The sequence below is a fragment of the Cuculus canorus genome, chromosome 5 (assembly GCF_017976375.1).
Source record: "Cuculus canorus isolate bCucCan1 chromosome 5, bCucCan1.pri, whole genome shotgun sequence".
NCBI classification, from domain to species: Eukaryota; Metazoa; Chordata; class Aves; order Cuculiformes; family Cuculidae; genus Cuculus; species Cuculus canorus.
This window is the reverse complement of record NC_071405.1, coordinates 2,609,867-2,628,615: the sequence shown is the minus strand read 5'-3', so window position 1 is coordinate 2,628,615 and position 18,749 is coordinate 2,609,867. Positions and strand designations below refer to the sequence as shown.

The 18,749-nt window shown below is 49.3% G+C and overlaps 1 protein-coding gene across 1 annotated transcript; it reads left to right on the top strand.

Moving 5' to 3' along the window:
- The first annotated feature begins 172 nt into the window (after positions 1 to 172).
- Positions 173 to 17,766, top strand: L2HGDH (L-2-hydroxyglutarate dehydrogenase). The gene is made up of 10 exons (XM_054068640.1): positions 173 to 295; positions 939 to 1,054; positions 1,751 to 1,902; positions 4,599 to 4,730; positions 6,165 to 6,327; positions 7,279 to 7,313; positions 7,655 to 7,822; positions 9,394 to 9,551; positions 11,249 to 11,380; positions 12,871 to 17,766. The coding sequence occupies exons 1-10, from the start codon at positions 222 to 224 to the stop codon at positions 13,064 to 13,066; spliced, it is 1,326 nt and encodes a 441-aa protein (XP_053924615.1). The 5' UTR covers positions 173 to 221; the 3' UTR covers positions 13,067 to 17,766.
- Positions 17,767 to 18,749: the final 983 nt, after the last annotated feature.

The window sequence follows — 18,749 nt, the reverse complement described above, 5'->3', positions numbered from 1 at the left end:
GGGCGGAGCCGCTACGGGAGGAGGAGGGGGCGGAGCCGCTACGGGAGGAGGAGGGGGCGGAGCCGCTACGGGAGGAGGAGGGGGCGGAGCCGCTACGGGAGGAGGAGGGGGCGGAGCCGCTACGGGAGGAGGAGGGGGCGGAGCCGCTACGGGAGGAGGAGGGGGCGGAGCCGCTACGGGAGGAGGAGGGGGCGGAGCCGCGGCAGCTTTGCCCGGTCGCGATGGCGGCGCTGGCGCTGAGGCGCTGGGCGGGCGGCGCGGCGGCTCCGGGGCGGGGGCAGCGCCGGCTCCGCAGGTGAGGGGGGGCTGCGCCCCTCACCCCCCCTTAGTGCTCTCTGTGCCCCTTCATCTCCCCCTGCACCCCCAACTCCCCTCCGCCCCCCCAAGCGCCCCCCATTCCTCCCACACCTCCTGCTCCCTCCCTGCACCCTCTCAGCCCCCCCCCCCGAGTGGCCCCCATTCCTCCTGCACCCTCTCAGCAGCCCCCTGCTCCCCTCATCACCCTCTGCATCCCCTCATCACCCCCTCAGTGTCCCTTCCATCACCCCCTTAGTGCCCCCGAGCCCTCTCATTCCCCCTCAAGACCCATTGCTGCCCCTTCGGCACTCCCTGAGCCCCCTCAGCGCCCTCCAAGTCCCCTTAGCACCCCCAGCTCCCCATTATTGCCCCCCTGAGCCTCCTCAGTGCCCCCTCAGCACTCTCGGAACTCCCTCAGTGCTCCCCTAGTCCCCTGCTCCACTCAGCACCCACCAAGCCCCTTCCCTGCTCCCCTCAGCACCTCTCACCCCCCCTGCACTCCCTCATCACTCCCCACGCACCCCCTCAATGCCCCCCTCAGTGCTCCCTGAGTCACAGCCAGGGCAGGATCTTCAGGAGCCCCCAGGCTGAGGGAAGGATGTCGGGGTGCGCTCACTGTCCCTCTCTCTCTCTCCCTGCAGCACCTTCGATGTGGCAGTGGTGGGCGCGGGCATCGTGGGGCTCGCCTCTGCCCGGGAGCTCATCCAGCGGCACCCGGCACTCGCCTTTGCCGTGCTGGAGAAGGAGATGGAGCCAGGTATGGGACTGGTGTGCGTGTGAGGAGCCAGGTGTCCGTCTGTCCTGTGAATGTTTCTGTCCATCAGGGAACCTGCACAGGTGTCTGTCCATCAGGTACAGTTGGACTCTGATCTTGGAGTTCTTTTCCAACCAAGCAAATCTATGAGTCAGTATATGAAGAAGGAGAACCCGCGTAATTTACTTCAGTAAAAACTTCTGCAATATTTTTCAACCCTATTTTAGTTACCAAGAGGAAAGGGCAACCTAATCCAGTTCACAAATACCTGAAAAGCCTGCCAGCAGGTCTGAAGAAATTGATTACACAGATATTGTGTTAGATGAGACCTTTAAGGATGCATTTCATTTTCAAAGATGGATTTCTTAAGATGAAATTTAACACGTAGAAAATGTTGATTACTGGCCTGCATTTGCAGCTCTTGGAGGAGAAACTTGTGGTTTCTTTCCTGTTGATTCCATACATGGCAAGCTGTGTTGGTTTATGATTAATCAGCTCTTGCTGTGTCAGTATTTTCTGAGCCTTTTGAGACCAAGGGGGGAATTGTGTTTGCTGTGTAGTTACCTTATTTGAGTATCTCTTGTAATGCTGCTTTAGGGCAGGACGTCACATTACTCTCTCCTCTGCCTGGCAAAGTGATTAAGGTATGAACCAATCGTAGCAACATGTATATACTAACATTTTTTCCTTTCTGTTTAGCTCACCACCAGAGCGGACACAACAGTGGTGTGATTCACAGCGGGATTTACTACACACCTGGATCTCTGAAGGCCAAGCTGTGTGTGCAGGGTGCTGCCCTCTGCTACGAGTACTGTGACCAGAAGGGAATACCGTACAAACAGTGTGGGAAGGTACGGGAGCTGCCGGGTGTTCTTGCTTCACCTGTGGAAGCCAAGGCTGTGTAACGTATGTTACAACGTATAGCACAGGCCTGGTTGTGGTCTTTCCCCCAAGTGAGCAGTTTCTGCAGCGCGTACTGCCTTCAGGATCATGGAATCATAGAATGGTTTGGGTTGGAAGGGACGGTAAAGTTCATCCAGTTCCAACCTGCCTCCCATGGGCACGGACGCCTCCCAGCAACTCGAAATCAGTTCCTTTGCTGAGCCTAAATAGTAATTCTCCTTATCTGAACGGAAGCAGCCCAGGTGACAGTGGAAACGGGGCCCCGTGGAGGGTCACCTGTGTAGCTCCAAGGAACACAGGCTCTCCGTATGTGCGTACCGTACTTCTTGGCATATCGGGCTCTGAACCAACACAATGACTTAAAACCAGATCCAGACGTCACTGAGTGATGTGCATTCATGCCACGCTACATCCAACTAGCAAAAACCTGAAATGCTGAGGCTGTGCTGATTCATCTTGGGGTTTGCCTAGCCCTATATCCCGCTTCTGGAAGTGTCTGTAGACAGAGAGCCAGGAAGGAATGAGAAGAGGACAATGAAATTATTAGTTCTCCCAACTTTGAACTCTTCAGCCTAGTTGGTCTTCTGAGCCCGATTTATTTTGACTGTAGTAATTCCCAAATGGATTTCTCTTCCAGTGATTGTCAATTCAAAGCTTTTGCACCAGATCATACTTTAATAAACAGCTCCAGAGGTAAATAGCTACTGCATAAAGAGTCATGTCATTTAGAAGCTGGCTCCTACAAGCCTTGTCTCATGACCTCTAGCCCTTGTGTTGGAAGAGGCTGTAAACACTTGATCTGTGCTCACACTCTGTAAGTTGCATCTAATTTTATATCCCTTCCTTCCCAAAATTGTCCCTTCCAGCTGGTGAATCTTGGTCTACTTAGTCGTTCCTCTCAGGGAAGCTTTTACGTGACTATGTCTTCATTCTCTGAACCATTTACTGCATCTTTGATACCAGCTGAAGACCACAACCACGCACAGCATTCAAGGTGTGGTCAGGCTCTGGATTTCTACAGCAAAATAGTAGAACTCTCTGTGTTCTCCTGTATCCTTTTCCTGGCTGTTCCTAACATTCAGTTTAAGGCTTTTCAGCTGTCACTAGTTGATGTTTCCATTGGATTGTCTATCCTGAATGCAGTATCTTGGTCCTGAGTAATAACTTTGAACTTGGATTCCATAAGTTCCTGCATAAAGCTGACTTCTTTTGCTGTGGGCATCATTTCACATTAATTGGCATTGAATTTCATCTGCTCGATTTTCATAGAATTGCTTGGTTGGAAAAGACGTTTGAGATCATTGTGTTCAACTGTACCTGTCCTCTACTAAACCAGATCCCTGAGCACCTCATCTGCCCATCTTTTAAACAGCTCCAGAGATAGTGACTCCACCACCCCCTTGGGCAGCCTCTGCCAAGGCCTGGTAACTCTCTGTGAAGAAATTTTTCCTGATGTCCAATGTTAACCTCCCCTGGTGCAGCTTGAGGCCATTTCCTCTCATCCTATCTCCTCTTGCTTGGGAGGAGAGACTAGCGCTCACCTCTCTACAACCTCCTTTCAGGCAGTTGTAGACAGTGGTAAGGTCTCTCCTCAGCCTCCTTTTCTCCAGGCTAAGCTGCTCCAGGTCCCTCTGCTGCTCCTCATAAGACTTGTTGTCTGGCCCCTTCACCAGCTTCATTGCCCTTCTTTGGATGCATTCCAACAAGTTCACCTCAGAAAGTCCCTTTACGGTTCTTCACCATCAGCTCTTGCCTGAACCACCCTGAGTTGCTTCAAACGATCCTCTGGCGTTCTCACCTCCCTGCCCCTTCCCAGGTTGCTCATAAATGTCTTGGACAACATGAGCCTTTCTCTTAGAAGTACAGCGCAGACCCTGTCTGATGTGATGAGGGTTGCTTTGCCTCAGCACCCGCTGGATGCTGATCTCTCTCCCAGCTCCGGGTTGCAGACCAGAGATCCTTGGATGTGGTGGTGTGGGTGGGCCCTGGGTTTGGTCACAGGATGGCACTGTGGATTTGTGCACAACTCAAAGCGCCCTGACAGCAGACACGCTCTGGAGTTGTCAATTTGAGCCCAGGCAGGGCTGGCACAGCCCCAGCAGCGTTGCTGGTCCTTTGACGCTGGATTTGTGCACTTCTGCATCACTATCCCCAGCAGCGTTTATTCCGGGGAAGGTGACGGTGAAGCTTTATACCTAATTTTACATAAAACAGCCCCAGGCCTGAGGAGCACAGCGCAGAGATGCCTATGTAGGAAGAATTTCTTCACGCTGAGGGTGGGGAGGCCCTGGCCCAGGTTGCCCAGAGCAGTGGTGGCTGCCCCATCCCTGGAGGGGTTCCAGGCCAGGTTGGATGGGGCTTGGAGCCCCTGATCCAGTGGGAGGTGTCCCTGCCCATGGCAGGGGGTGGAACTGGATGGGCTTTGAGGTCCCTTCCAACACAACCCATTGTATGATCGATGCTTTCTCGGTAATAATGGGTATTTATAGAATCATGTGCATATGATGGCACAAACAAGTTTTCCCCTTTTGAATTATAACTTGTTCACTCGTTTGCTGTTACTTACTTGTTAGCTTGGGCCTGATGCCAAACCTGAGTGCGCTTTGTGTACTTTGCTCAGTGTGCCTTCTTATCTTTTCTGAAGTTGATTGTCGCCGTTGAACAAGAGGAAATTCCAAGGCTCAAAGCTCTGTATGAGAGAGGGCTGCAGAACAATGTCCGAGGGCTGAAACTGATTGGAGCAAAAGAAATACAAGAGAAGGAACCCTTCTGTAGGGTGAGTTGCTTGTTTTTATTTGGCATAGAAGACCTCAGTTTCTCAGATACCTTTATTTTTTGGTGTAACATAAATATGTTTCTGGCCTTGAGGCAATTTGCATTGGTGACAAGTTCAAAGGAGCCTGAAAACCCAGAAGTGATAGAATTGTCAACAAAAATTAGTGTATTTCTGGAGTGTTTTAGCTCAGTTCGGTCTTTCGTGTGCATTTGCAAGTACATACATAGCAGACCAGGTCTAACACAGCATACGGTGATGCTGTGGGATCTCTGCTGCAGTAGCTTCCTTGCAGCCCATGTTTCTTCTGGTTGCCTGTTTGCATTTTCTTGCTTGTCAGTCCGTAGTTCATCACTCATCCTTGTGCTGCAGCTATAAAGAGCTGCTGCAGTACTGATTGCGAGGGTTGCGCTGGCTGTTTCTTGAGGGCCAGCATTCGCAAATTAGAGAGCAGATAATCTGTTTCATTTGCAGCCTGCAAAGGGAATTGGAATTATTTGTGTCAAAGTAGGAGATGCTACAGCCCCTCAGTCCCAGAATTTGTAACAAATGGATGGAGCTTACAAGTTGGTGAGAGCTGATCCTTTGCCCAGTTTTACACAGAGGTGTCCTCCCTCATGTATTTGCTCAGAAACAAAAATACACTTTTCCTACCAGTGGAAATGAGTGATTTATTATTATTATTCATATTTTATTATTATTATTACTACTACTGCTACTAGGGGAAATGGCTATAACTGGAAAGGGACAGATTTAGACTAAACAGAAGGAGGAATTTCTTCACAGTGAGGGTGGGGAGGCGCTGGCCCAGGTTGCCCAGAGCAGTGGTGTCTGCCCCATCCCTGGAGATGTTCAAGGCCAGGCTGGATGGGGCCTTGGGCAGCCTGATCCCATGGGATGTGTCCCTGCCCACGGGCAGTGGGTGGAATTGGGTGAGCTTCAAGACCAAACCATTCTGTGATTCTATTATTACGTTAATCTTTAATTTCTCCCCCTTCTCCTTGCAGGTGCTTTCTTGCGTGTTTTTGTGGTAGGTTTTCCTTTGCTCAGTTTAGAGCTGCTGTATCTGAGTTTATGCTGAGATGATTCCACTCCTTCCCACCAGAGTTATTGAACTTGCAGTAAAGCTCAATAGCAAAGAAAATTCCTTCCTGTCTGCAAGTGCGAATTGAATCGAGCCAAGTCAAATCCAGTCACTTCCTACACAGGTGGCAGTTAGGTAGCACTTCCCAGCCTGTTTGTGTTAACAGCAGGAGAAATCATGGAATGGTTTGGGTGGGAAGGGACCTCAAAGCCCATCCAGTTCCACCCCCTGCCATGGGCAGGGACACCTCCCACTGGATCAGGGGCTCCAAGCCCCATCCAACCTGGCCTGGAACCCCTCCAGGGGGGAGGCAGCCACTGTCACTGTTCTTCTGTGTCTTAATACTGTTTCAGGGTGTGATGGCCATTGATTCTCCGTACACTGGCATTGTGGATTACAAACAAGTGGCCCAGTCCTATGCTGAAGACTTCCAGGCAGCCGGTGGGACCGTCTTGACGGATTTTGAAGTTACAAACATGGAGATGGCTAGGGAAAGTTCTTCAGGAAGTGAAGATGGTAAGGCAGATTTTTGCCCTCCATTTACTACAGTCCTGCCAAAGATTTTGTTTAAAACGCCTTTGTTTTAATAAAAATCACATTTCTGAACCTTTCTGTTTCAAAGACACAAAACAAAAGGCAAAATTGTGTTGGTGAGGGGACTGAACAAGCAGTCAGGCCATCCTCCAGCTGAAATATTTAAAGACAGTGGAAGGAAATGATTGTAAAATTGAGGAAAAAAGTTGTTCTCTCCTTTTTAAAATCAGATTTAGCGGAATATTCATAGAATCATGGAACGGTTTGCGTTGGAAGGGACCTTAAAAGCCCATCCAATTCCAACCACCTGGTGTGGGCAGGGATACCTCCCACTGGATCAGGTTACTCCAAGCCCCATCCAACCTGGCCTTGAACCCCTCCAGGGATGGGGCAGCCACCACTGCTCTGGGCAACCTGGGCCAGGGCCTCCCCACCCTCAGCGTGAAGAATTTCTTCCTAATGTCCCTTCTAAATCTTCCCAGTTTCTAATTTAAAGCCATTTCCTCATGTCCTGTCACTCCAGGCCCTTGTAAAAAGCCCCTCCCCAGCTTTCCTGGAGCCCCTTTCAGCACTGGAAACTGCTCTAAGGTCTCCCCACAGCCTTCTTTTCACCAGGCTGAACAACCCCAACTCCCTCAGCCTGTCCTCGTATGGGAGGTGCTCTGTATGTGTATTCTTGTCACAGTGCTTTTTGTTTTATCCTGGAAGGCAGGCTGGATCCTTGGTGATACCCACATGGAAGAAGAATACCCCCTACACCCTGTTAATTCATAAATACAGTTACGGCCAACATCGTCAGTTCTGTCCATCAGTATGTGCTCCATGGCTTGAAAATCCTCCAGTCAAGAATCTGTCATTGAGACAAGATCACTGTTCATTCAGTTTGCTGTTATGTATTCTATTAATCCCTTCTCTTGTCTCGTTCTGTTATAGGGCTGAAATACCCCGTCGTTGTTAGGAACTCGAAGGTAGGAATTTGGCTGAAGATTTAATTGCATAAATAGGAACCTCTTTCTGCTTCTCTTAAGAATTTTTCTGGAGTCCTGGTGGATTACTCAGCTCTCCAGAAAAAGTTAAAAAGTTGCTGTTCAGTACCATAATCTCTGTCATCCAGGAATGCTTTTATCTCCTTTATTAGGAGATAAAATGAATTAAATGAAACAATTCAATGTTTCTGCCTCATTTTGAAAATACGGTTGATTTTCTTTCTGGTCTTGACTCATTTTCCCCATAGTTCGTAGCTGATGGGTGTTTTTTTTAGTAGATATCTTTAATTTTTGTGTGTGTTGGTTTGCTTCGTTTTCCACAGGGTGAGGAAATACGCTGTCGGCATGTTGTGACCTGTGCAGGGCTTTATTCTGACCGCCTCTCTGAGATCAGCGGCTGCAGCCCTGAACCTCGTATTGTGCCCTTCCGTGGAGACTACTTGGTGCTCAAACCAGAGAAGTGCTATATGGTGAAAGGGAATATATATCCGGTACGTACCCTCTGGTGTGTCCTTCGCTAAAACTACAGAAATAAGGACAACATGACACTGTTCCTTCTCTTGGACTGCAGATGGTGATGCACAACGTGTGGATGTAGATTCACCACCTCAATGTGAAGAATTTCTTCTTAATCTAAATCCTCCCCTTCCATTTTAAAGCCATTCCCCTTTGTCCTATCACTCCACGTCCTTCTATAAAGCACCTCTTCAGCTTTCCTGGAGCCCCTTTCTGTAGTGGAAGGCCATGGTAAGGTCTCCCCGGAGCCTTCTCCAGGCTGAACAACCCCAACTCTCTCAGCCTGTCCTCATATAGGAGGTGCTCCAGCCCTTGCATCATCTCTGTGGCCTCCTCTGCCCCTGTTACAACAGCTCCATCTCCTCCTTACATTGGGAATTCCAGAACTGGACACAGGACTTTAGGTGGGGTCTCACCAGAGTTGAGCAGAGGGGCAGAATCCCCTCCCTCCCTGCTGGCCACGCTGCTTTGGATGCAGCCCAGGACACAGCTGGTTTCTGGGCTGCGAGCGCACACATTCCCGGCTCATGTCGAGCTTCTCATCAACCAGCACCCCAAGTCCTTCTCCTCAGGGCTGCTCTCAATCACATCATCTCCCATCCCTTATTGAAGCTGCACATTGCCTCAATCCGGGTGCATAACCTTGCACTTGACCTTGTTGAACCTCATGAGGTCGCACAGCCCCACTTCTCCAGCCTGTCCAGGTCCCTCTCGATGACATCCTGTCCTTCTGGTGTGACAACTGCACCACTCAGCTTGGTGTCATCTGCAATACTTGCTGCTTTTCAGCCTATAACACAGTCACCTCTGTAGTCACCTTTTCTAAACAGCTAAAGATTTTGCAGTGCTGACACATTTAATTTTTGTACCTGCACACAGCTCATTTCTGCTTCAGCCTTCACACACAGTCATGCCGTATTCTGTTCACAAACAAAAAAGAAACTGCAGATTCTTAGTGTTAGTGCTGCTCAGGCTTGCTGCGTGCGTGTTGTTTTGAGCAATGCAGGAATGGTGAGACCTTCCTAATGTTTTATAACCTGTTTTATTGCAGTTTAATTGCTGCCAAGGAATAACATTGATGTGTCGTTGGTTTTGTTGTGGGTTGATTTATGTCCTGAGAAATCATGTGAGCCTTTTTTCAACATTGTTTGTTTTGCTTTTACTTAAGACATGGTTTTTCTTGGCCCTGCTCTGTTCCTCGATGCTTTAAATTCTTTGCATGCTGTAACTGCAGAAGTAAGCAGAAGAACCAGCGCAGGCGCCCACTGCATGGTTCTGTGACTCCAACTTTCTTGTAGTGATTGGGAATAAAATAGCAACTTTACTCCCTCGTTCATTTAAAAATGGTTATTTCCATTTATCGAGAGGACAACTCCTTAACTGTGTTTGGGTTTGTTTTATCCACTCTCTCACACCATAGACTGGAAATGTGTGTACTTTCCTCCTTGCAAACGTTTTCTGGATGACTTTGTTGATGTGAGTGGTTGTGTGGCCATTATTCTGACAGGTTTGTAAGAGCTGTAATAGTTGTTATATCTCGCCTTAGGTTCCTGATCCTCGCTTCCCTTTTCTGGGATTTCATTTCACACCGAGGATGGACGGCAGTGTCTGGCTTGGGCCTAATGCAGTCCTGGCCTTCAAGCGAGAGGGCTACAAGTTGTTTGACTTCAGCGCTGGAGACTTTTTAGATGCTGTAACTTACAGGTAACGCTTTTTATTTTGTCTGCTGAATGTGGTTATTTACATGTCAGCTTGGGACTCCATGGAAGGTAATTCTTGCCTAAACACCTGCTTTTGCCAAGTTTTTATGTGTTTAAAGACAGCTGTGCTGATAAGGGCAGATTTCTTCAGGACACGTAACTCCATGTGATCTAATATTTTAATGTTCATAAGCTACCGAGGCGTGTCGCAGCTGGTCTGAGGACGTGGCTCTCCTTGGAAGGTGCTGCTGAGCCATGTTGCTACTCATGGAGCTTGTCCAAGATTGGGTTTGGTCCAGTGCAGTGTAATGATTTAATCAACCTTGATGGTGCAATTAAAATACCGGCAGAGGGTGCTTGGTAGAATCACAGAATCACTTGGTTGGAAAAGACCTTCGAGATCATTGTGTCCAACCTTACCTGTCCACTACTAAACCATATCCCTGAGCACCTCATCTCCCTGTCTTTTAAACCCCCCCAGGGATGGAGACTCCCCGGGCAGCCTCTGCCAGGGCTTGAGAACCCTTTCTGTGAATAAATTTTTCCTGATGTCCAGTCTGAACCTGCCCTGGTGCGACTTGAGGCTGTTTCCTCCCATCCTATCGCCTGGCACTTGGGAGAAGAGACCAGCACCCACCTCGCTAGAGAGAATACAGAGTGGTCTGGATTGTTGTGTTAAATTTAGTCAGACCATAAATACACATTTAAAGTATATCCAAGTGGTAGGAAGGATGTTAAGCACCACGAATGCAGGCCAGGAAGCTGTCTTGGGAAGCGTGTCAGAGGAATTGGGAGTCATTGGTAAAATTGCAAGTCGAAATGAGCAGAGGACCTGCAGGATTTGAGACTGATCTTGCCTTCTAGTGACAGGACGAGGGGGAATGGCTTTAAATTGGAAGTGGAAGATTTAGATGAGGCATTAGAAAGAAATTTTATGGGATGAGGGTGGAGAGGCCCTGGCCCAGGTTGCCCAGAGAATCTGTGGTTGCCCCATCCCTGCAGGTGTTCAAGGCCAGGTTGAACGGGACTTGGAGCCCCTGATCCAGTGGGAGGTGTCCCTGCCCATGGCAGGGGGTGGAACTGGATGGGCTTTAAGGTCCCTTCCAACTCAAACCATTCCATGATCCGTGATTCTCTGTGAGGTGCCGGACAGACCTTTGACAAGTGCTCAATTTTAGAAATCAGAATTGAATAAGAATGTGAAAGTATTGGTGGGGGTCCCAGGAGAGTCTGAAAAACAGGTCAGGGAACTGGAAAACGGCTTTCTGGCGAACAGCTCAACTTTGTGCGGTTTATTAAAGCGTTAGAAGCATCTGAGTCATTGTCTACAGATTTTTATACTGGAAGGAAAGCAGAGCGAGCAAACGAGTTTTGCAAAGATGTAGCAAGGCTGACCAAAAGCTGAGGGGTTTAGGATTTGACCGGACCAGAGAAAAGTCTTGGAGATAGAAGGGACTGGAGCTCAGTATTAATTGTCAAAGAGGGAATGTAACAGCAGTGCTACAGCTCTGTGAACAAGGTTTGTTGAAGCAGGGAAGGACAAACATTTCTTAAATAGGAAGTGCTCATGGGATTACTGATGTTGGGAATAAGAACTTTTGCCGTGTGATTGCACTTCCTCCATCCTAGCCAGCTATTTTGACAGAGCTACATTTATCATGTGAGGGTTGTTCTGACTGCCATTATTTTTCCTCTTGGCAGTGGGCTGTGGAAGCTTGTGCTGCGAAACTTGTCTTATGGGTTGAATGAGATGTACAGAGCATGTTTCCTGAGCGCACAGGTGAAGCAGCTTCAGAAGTTCATCCCCGAGGTCACCGTCAATGACGTACTCAGGTACAAAAGACTTTCCTTGTCAGTAACACTCAGTGGTCTCTTAAATCCCTTATTTTTAACACCAGGAAAAGTAGCATCAACTCACTGCCTTCACCTGAATATGCTACCAAAGTGCAGAAGCATTCAGTTTTTTCGATGGGGCTTTAGACAACCTGATCTAGTGGGAGGTGTCCCTGCCCATGGCAGAGGGGTGGGAACTGGGTCAGCTTTAAGGTCCTTTCCAACCCAAACCACGAGGATGATCTGAGGGCTGGAGCACCTCTTCTATGAGGCCAGGCTGAGAGAGTTGGGGTTGTTCAGCCTGGAGAAGAGAAGGCTCTGGGGAGACCTTAGAATGGCTTCTAGTACTGAAAGGAGCTTCAGGAAAGCTGGGTAAGAACTTTTTACAAGGGCCCGGAGTGACAGGTTGAGGAGAAATGGCTTTAGATTGGAAGCAGAAGATTTAGATGAAACATTCAAAAGAAATATTTCAGGACAAGGGTGGAGAGACCTTGACCCAGGTTGCCCAGAGAATCTGTGGCTGCCCTGTCCCTGCAGGTGTTCAGGCCAGGTTGAGTGGGGTTGGAGCAACCTGATCCAGTGGGAGGTGTCCCTGCCCATGGCAGGGGGTGGAACTGGATGGGCTTTGAGGTCCCTTCCAACCCAAACCATTCTATACTTTCTACAGGAAGGTCTTCTATGTTGTATTTGCTGGTGCATAGGCAAGTTCTATGAATATTTGCATGACTTTCTATGCTCCCCATGGGCTAAAGTTCACAGTTGTGACATTTTCACAAAAGAGAAAAAGCCCCTTTCTCCCTGTGACATGTTCAGCATCCTGAACATCATCTGAGTGCACAAAGAGAGCAAAACACTGATAAAATTCAGAGGGGAAACCAGACAATGAGTTGCCACTGAGTGAGCATTGACTTAGTTTAATCATCTCAATAACATTGTGTTCAGCTTCTTAAGCTGTGGAGAGAGAAATGAATGCAAAGGAGTTTAGAAATGCTAAGGAACTGAAGAGGTGGGTGAGGAAAGATGAGGCGTTTAGGTGCACGGAGGTGGGTTGAACTGTCCAAACATTTGCAGGGAGAAAATCCAGACTAAGAAAAGCTTGAGCGCAGTAGAAGGAGTTTATCCAGCTCAGGCAGCGTGGCAGCAGCATGAAATTAATGTGTGACAAGGCTGCTATTTCAGAACAAAGGGTTTCCTTTTTGACAAGAGAAGACATGTTTGTGCATGTGGGGAGGAGAGGAACTTCCCAACCAGGAAAGATACAGGAGATGTTCTGCCTGGCTGTCTGCCCTTGTTTTACTGTAGCACCTGTGAGACATCTCTGCTCTGCCTTACGAGTGTTAAACTTTCCTGTGCTTCCTGCAAAAGCCTGGCTGGGATTTGACTCCACAATCTGCCTTCCTTACTGCTTCCCTGGGCACCTAGAGAACAGAATTGGTTTTCTGGCTTCAGGAAACACTTTCTTTCTCACAAGCCCCTCTTTTATTTTGCAGGGGTCCATCCGGAGTGAGAGCTCAAGCGATGGACGGTGACGGAAACTTGTTAGATGACTTTGTGTTTGATGGAGGCAGCGGGGATATTGGAAGCAGAATACTTCATGTCAGAAATGCCCCTTCTCCTGCTGCTACCTCCTCCCTTGCCATCGCAAAAATGATTGCAGATGAAGTGAAGCAACGATTTGAACTGTGAATTTTTTAAAGTGTAGTGCAGTTTTACCCCTTGTGTCTGTGTGGCAGCTTGTCTGCAGCGAATGAACTCTGCAGCCTTTAAGGACAAAGAACAGGCATCGAGTTGCTTGCAAGATCGGCGCTGGTGCGGCTGTGTAGCGCAAAGCCAGCATTTGGAGTGTTTGCCTTCGCCAGCCCACGGCCTCAGCCTCAGGTCTAGAGTTGTAGTGCCAGGTAAGACACCTGGTGGGACACAAGAAGCACTTGGGCAGTGCCTTCAGACACATGATGTGAATGTTGGAGTTGTCCTGTGCAGGGACAGGAGCTGGATTCAATGATCCTTGTAGGTCCCTTCCAACTGTGGACATTCTATGATTCACTGACCTAATGCAGTGCCGCCATCTGCAAGGAAGAGGCAAACGGTCCCGCTCACAGTGAAGGTTTGTCCACCTGAGTGGGATCTGGCTGCGGAGGAGTTGGTGCCAGGCACAACCTGAGGGTCTCCCAGGTGGCATTGACCACGTAGACTTCCCGTGCCTCTGGTCTCACCATTGCCACCTCTGTGCAGTTTGGAGGAGTGGTTGGTCCTCTGGGAAACAAGAAGCACGGGGAGGTCCTCTGTGTGCTTGCTCTGTCTCTGTTTAAATCGGTTTGGAGTCTGCAGTTCCCTAACTTAAATTTAAGTAATGGAGATAGAAGGATAAGCCCTGCTTAAGGGTTCTGCTGATATGGAATTAAAGGCTTTATCAGAGACCACAAACAATTCTGAGCCTTCTAGATGAATATAGAGTATTTCAGAGGAAAATAAGCCTAACAAGGATTACCAAATCCAAGTCAATTTAGATGTGCAGTTCAGATACGCTTTCTATCTGATCATTGTTTCTATTTTTTATGGAGCTGAAATTAAAACGTACACATGAAGAGTCATTTTTCTTTTAACTTAAAATCTGGGAAGCCTGCACTGATCGGAAACTACTTCAGTGGTTCTGGAGGTTGTTTTCCCTTTGAATACCAGCAGTGCAGAAGGAGCTTATCTTTGTGCAGCATGTTAAGCAATCCAGTGGGAATGGGCTTTGTAAAGGCAAACGTGATGGGAGAAACCTGTCTGCATTGAGTCATGCCGCACGCTGCTTCCCTGGAGCCCAAACAGCAATGAGTCAGGAAGGCTTCCTGTTTCCCACCTGGCTGGCAAGAGGGGAGCTTGGAAAGTGCCAGTTGCTCTCCCGAACCCTTGTTGGTGTTTGAAGTGTTATCAAAGGTACACCTGGAGGAGAGGCAGTGGAGAAGGTGCTTTAAGCCACGGAGAGGTGTTAAACAAGTTGGGTGCTCGTTGTGCGGCTTGGTGTGTTCTGCGTAATTGCTGCAAGAAGGAATTCCGTGGCCTCGGGGACAAAGTACTTGAGAATGCTTTCACAGCAGATGTTCACAGGATGTTGGGTAACACGGATAATTGTGGGTACTTTGCTACCAGGCGTTTTGCCATGCTCCTCTCTTTTAGAGTTGCTTTCTGCTCTCTTCTGACATGCATGAGGGACTATGTTAGCATGGGAACTTGGGTGTGTTTGCACTGCACAGAGCTGAGCTGCTTTTGACAGAGAAAGGGATTAACTTGTCTTTTCTTCTTCCCAGTGATACCTCCTTTACCTGAAAAGTGACTCCTGTATAAGGGCAACCTGGACATTCAAATAAGGAGCCCTTCAAAGAAAAGCTCTGGTCATTATTCTAGGCCTTAGGAGGAATTTCTTCATGATGAGGGTGGTGAAGCCCTGGCCCGGATTGCCCGGGGAAGTTGTGGCTGCCCCATCCCTGGAGCTGCTCAAGGCCGGGTTGGATGGGGCTTGGAGCCCCTGATCCAGTGGGAGGTGTCCCTGCCCATGGCAGGGGGTGGGACTGGATGGGCTTTGAGATCCCTTCCAACCCAAACCATTCTATGATTCTTAGCTGCAATGACACCAGGCAGGGATTCAGATATTCCAAATGCTGGGATGCCGTACAGCTGTGTAGCAGTGCTGCTTTCCCAGTGGAACACTCGCATCGTTGCTCCCCGCCAGCAGTGTTGCCTGTCAACAGTAAAACCTACACAAGGGTTGCAAAAGCGACCTCCTCCCACGCAAGGTGCGGCCTCGACATGTGTGAACAGAATAAAGAACATTACGATGCGAAACGGTCGCATCCTATGGTGGATGGTGAGTCAGGACATTGAACCATGCTGTGTTCTGCGCTCTCAGGAGATGACTATTTACAGTTTCACTGGAGAGTTTAAACTACGAACCTTCCTGGAGCGTTCTGTGAAATCTTTATATTTTCAGAGATAAAGTTATCATAGAATGGTTTGGGTTAGAAGGGACCCCAAAGCCCATCATGTCCTACCCCCTGCCATGGGCAGGGACACCTCCCACTGGATGAGGGGCTCCAAGCCCCATCCAACCTGGCCTTGAACACCTCCAGGCAGCCACCACTGCTCTGGGCAACCTGTTCCAGGGCCTCACCACCCTCATAGTGAAGAAATTCTTCCTTATGTCTAGTCTCAATCTGTCCCTCTCCAGTTTTTAGCGATTGTCCTTTGTCCTATCACTCCAAGCCTTTGTGAACAGCCCCTCTCCAGCTTTCTTTTAGCCCCTTCAGGGACTGGAAGGTTGCTATAAGGTCTCCTTGGATCCTTCTCTTCTCCAGGCTGAACAACCCCAACTCTCTCAGCCTGTCCTCGTATGGGAGGTGCTCCAGCCCTTGGATCATCTTTGTAGCCTTCTCTGGACTTGTTCCAACAATGGGTTTAAACCATTTTTGAAGGAATAACTTCCAAGAATTACAATAATGGGGTTTCTCCATATATCTTGTTGCTCATGAAGGGTACGAATGTATTTTTTGAAAGTTTCTAATTCACTCGGATGGCATTAATATCATTGCCTTTCTCCAGCGCATTTAAAGTAGTGTGGTGGGGTTTTAATTGCTATAAAGTCTGTGTGATTCTCCTGCCTGACTGGTGTTTGCTAATTCCCACCTGAATCCGGCAGGATGTAGCTTTGTAGAACAGGAATTGCTGTATTTGGGGACACACACCTGAACGAACTTTTCTTCCTAAAGAATCTTAGCTGTGCTTATCACACTCCACAGCTTTTCCCTGAGTGCGTGCAGTGGACAGGACGTGTCTTAACCCCGGTGGGGACCTGTAACAGCGTGGGGAATGGTAATGCCTGAAAATCAGAATAAATGCATTCAGACAGCTTTGTGTGAACACTAAAGTATCCTATAAGGTCAGCCCTCGGCGTTGGGAACAGTATGGTATAGTGTATCTTCCTTAAAATAGATATAAAGGTGTGAGAGCAGAATACAATGCCATCAGAAGGGAAATGAGGGAGAAGTCAGCTGCAGGGGTTGGTCAGGGGGTGGAGGGGACCGTGACAGACACTTTACTGAGGCAGGGAGAGGCATCCAGGGAGGAAAAGTGCCCCAGGGAAAGGAGAAATGTCCAGGGAAGAAAAGTGTCTGGGGAGGAGAAGCGTCCAGTGAGAATTGTCCAGAGAGAAATGCCCAGGGAGAGGGAGGAAAATCGCCCCGAGGAAGGGAGGAGAAGTGTCCAGGGAGGAAAAGTGCCCCAGGGGAAGGGAGGAGTGTCTAGGGAGAAGTGCACCAGGGAGGGAGGTGGCTGCTGGTGGGTTCTTGAGCACCACGGCACAGCTGCTGCTGGTGCCTCTTCCCAGGATGGGGGGTCCTGGCCAAGCCTTGTGTGCCGGAGATACTATGGGAAAGCAGCATCCAGCATTGTCACAGCAAGGACTGTGGGGTTGAAGCATGGTGCCTGGCTCCAGGTAATTAATGAATGAAAGGTAGTGGATGTTGTCTACCTCGATTTTAGTAAAGCCTTTGAGACCATCTCCTACAGCATTCTTCTGGAGAAGCTGGCGGCTCATGGCTTGGATGGGTGTACTCTTCAATGGGTAGAAAACTGGCTGGATGGCAAAGCCCAGAGAGTTGTGGTGAACGGAGTTGAATCCTGTTGGCGGCCGGTGACAGGCGGTGTCCCCAGGGCTCTGTGTTGGGGCTGGTTCTGCTTAATCTCTTTATCCATGATCTGGATGAGGGGATCAAGTGCTTCCCTCAGTCAGTTTGCAGGTGACAGCAAGTTGTGCCGGGAGCGTTGATCTGCTGGAGGGCACAGAGGCTCTGCAGAGGGAGCTAGACAGGCTGGATCGATGGCCAAGGCCAGTGGGATGAGGTTCAACAATGCCAAGTGCCAGGTCCTACACTTGGGTTGCAACAACCCTGTGTAGCCTCAGGCTTGGGGAAGAGTGGCTGGAAAGCTGCCTGGAGGAGAAGGACCTGGGAGTGTTGCTCGACAGCGGCTGAACATGAGCCAGCAGTGGCCCAGGTGGCCAAGAAGGCCAATGGCATGTTGGCCTGGATCAGCCATGCGGGAGCAGGGAAGGGATCGTCCCCCTAGACTCAGCACTGGTGAGGCCGCACCTCGAATCCTGGGTTCAGTTTTGGGCCCCTCGCTCCAAGAAGGACATTGAGGGGCTGGAGCGCATCCAGAGGAGGGAACGGAGCTGGTGAAGGGCCCATCTGACCTGGCCTTGAACATCTCCAGGGATGGGACAGCCACCACTTCCCTGGACAACCTGCTCCAGGGCCTCACGACTCTCATGGTGAAGAAATTCCTCAGTGTGTCCAGTCTAAATCTGCTTCTCTCCAGTTTATACCCATTGCCCCATGTCTATCACTACAAGCCTGTGTAATATAATGTAATGTAATATAACATAATGCAATATAATAAAACACAATATAATAAAATACAATATAACAATATAATGCAATATAATGAATATAATATAACAAGATGCAATATAATACAACATAACCTGATATGATAAAGCATAATATAATATAGCATAACCTAATATAACATAATAAAATATAATATAATGTAGCATAATATAACACAACACAATTGGTTGAACTTGACATGAGCCGGCAGAAACCAAGCCCAGAAACCAACCGTGTCCTGCGCTGCATCCAAAGCAGTGGGACCAGCAGGGAGGGAGGGGATTGTGCCCCTCTGCTCAGCTCTGGTGAGACCCCACCTGGAGTCCTGTGTCCAGTTCTGGAATCCCCAACAGAAGAAGGAGATGGAGCTGTTGAAACGGGTCCAGAGGAGGCTACAAAGATGATCCAAGGGCTGGAGCACCTTCCATACGAGGACAGGCTGAGAGAGTTGGGGTTGTTCAGCCTGGAGAAGGCTCTGAGGAGACCTTATAGTGACCTTCCAGTCCCTGAAGGGGCTACAGGAAAGCTGGAGAGGGGCTGTTCACAAAGGCTTGGAGTGATAGGATGAGGGGGAATGGGTATAAACTGGAGAGGGGCAGATTTAGACTGGACATAAGGAAGAATTTCTTTGCTCTGAGGGTGAGGAGGCCCTGGCCCAGGTTGCCCAGGGAAGTTGTGGCTGCCCCATCCCTGGAGGTGTCCAGGCCAGGTTGGATGGGGCTTGGAGCCCCTGATCCAGTAGGAGGTGTCCCTGCCCATGGCAGGGGGTGGGATTGGATGGGCTTTGAGGTCCCTTCCATCCCAAACCATTCTGGTTCCACAACACACTATACCCGCCCCGGCCCCGCGCTGCGCCAACAAACACCGCCCGCTGCCGACAGGGGGCGCTGCGGGGGAAGGGGGGGGCGGTGTCTCCCATCCCGGCCCCTCCCGCGCCGGAT

Bases quoted from the DNA above. Each gene is read 5' to 3' on its own strand.
- L2HGDH (XM_054068640.1), top strand. From the start codon at position 222: ATGGCGGCGCTGGCGCTGAGGCGCTGGGCGGGCGGCGCGGCGGCTCCG. The intron at 1,055-1,750 runs GTATGGGACTGG...CTTTCTGTTTAG, and splicing joins GGAGAAGGAGATGGAGCCAG to CTCACCACCAGAGCGGACAC. The intron at 1,903-4,598 runs GTACGGGAGCTG...TCTTTTCTGAAG, and splicing joins CGTACAAACAGTGTGGGAAG to TTGATTGTCGCCGTTGAACA.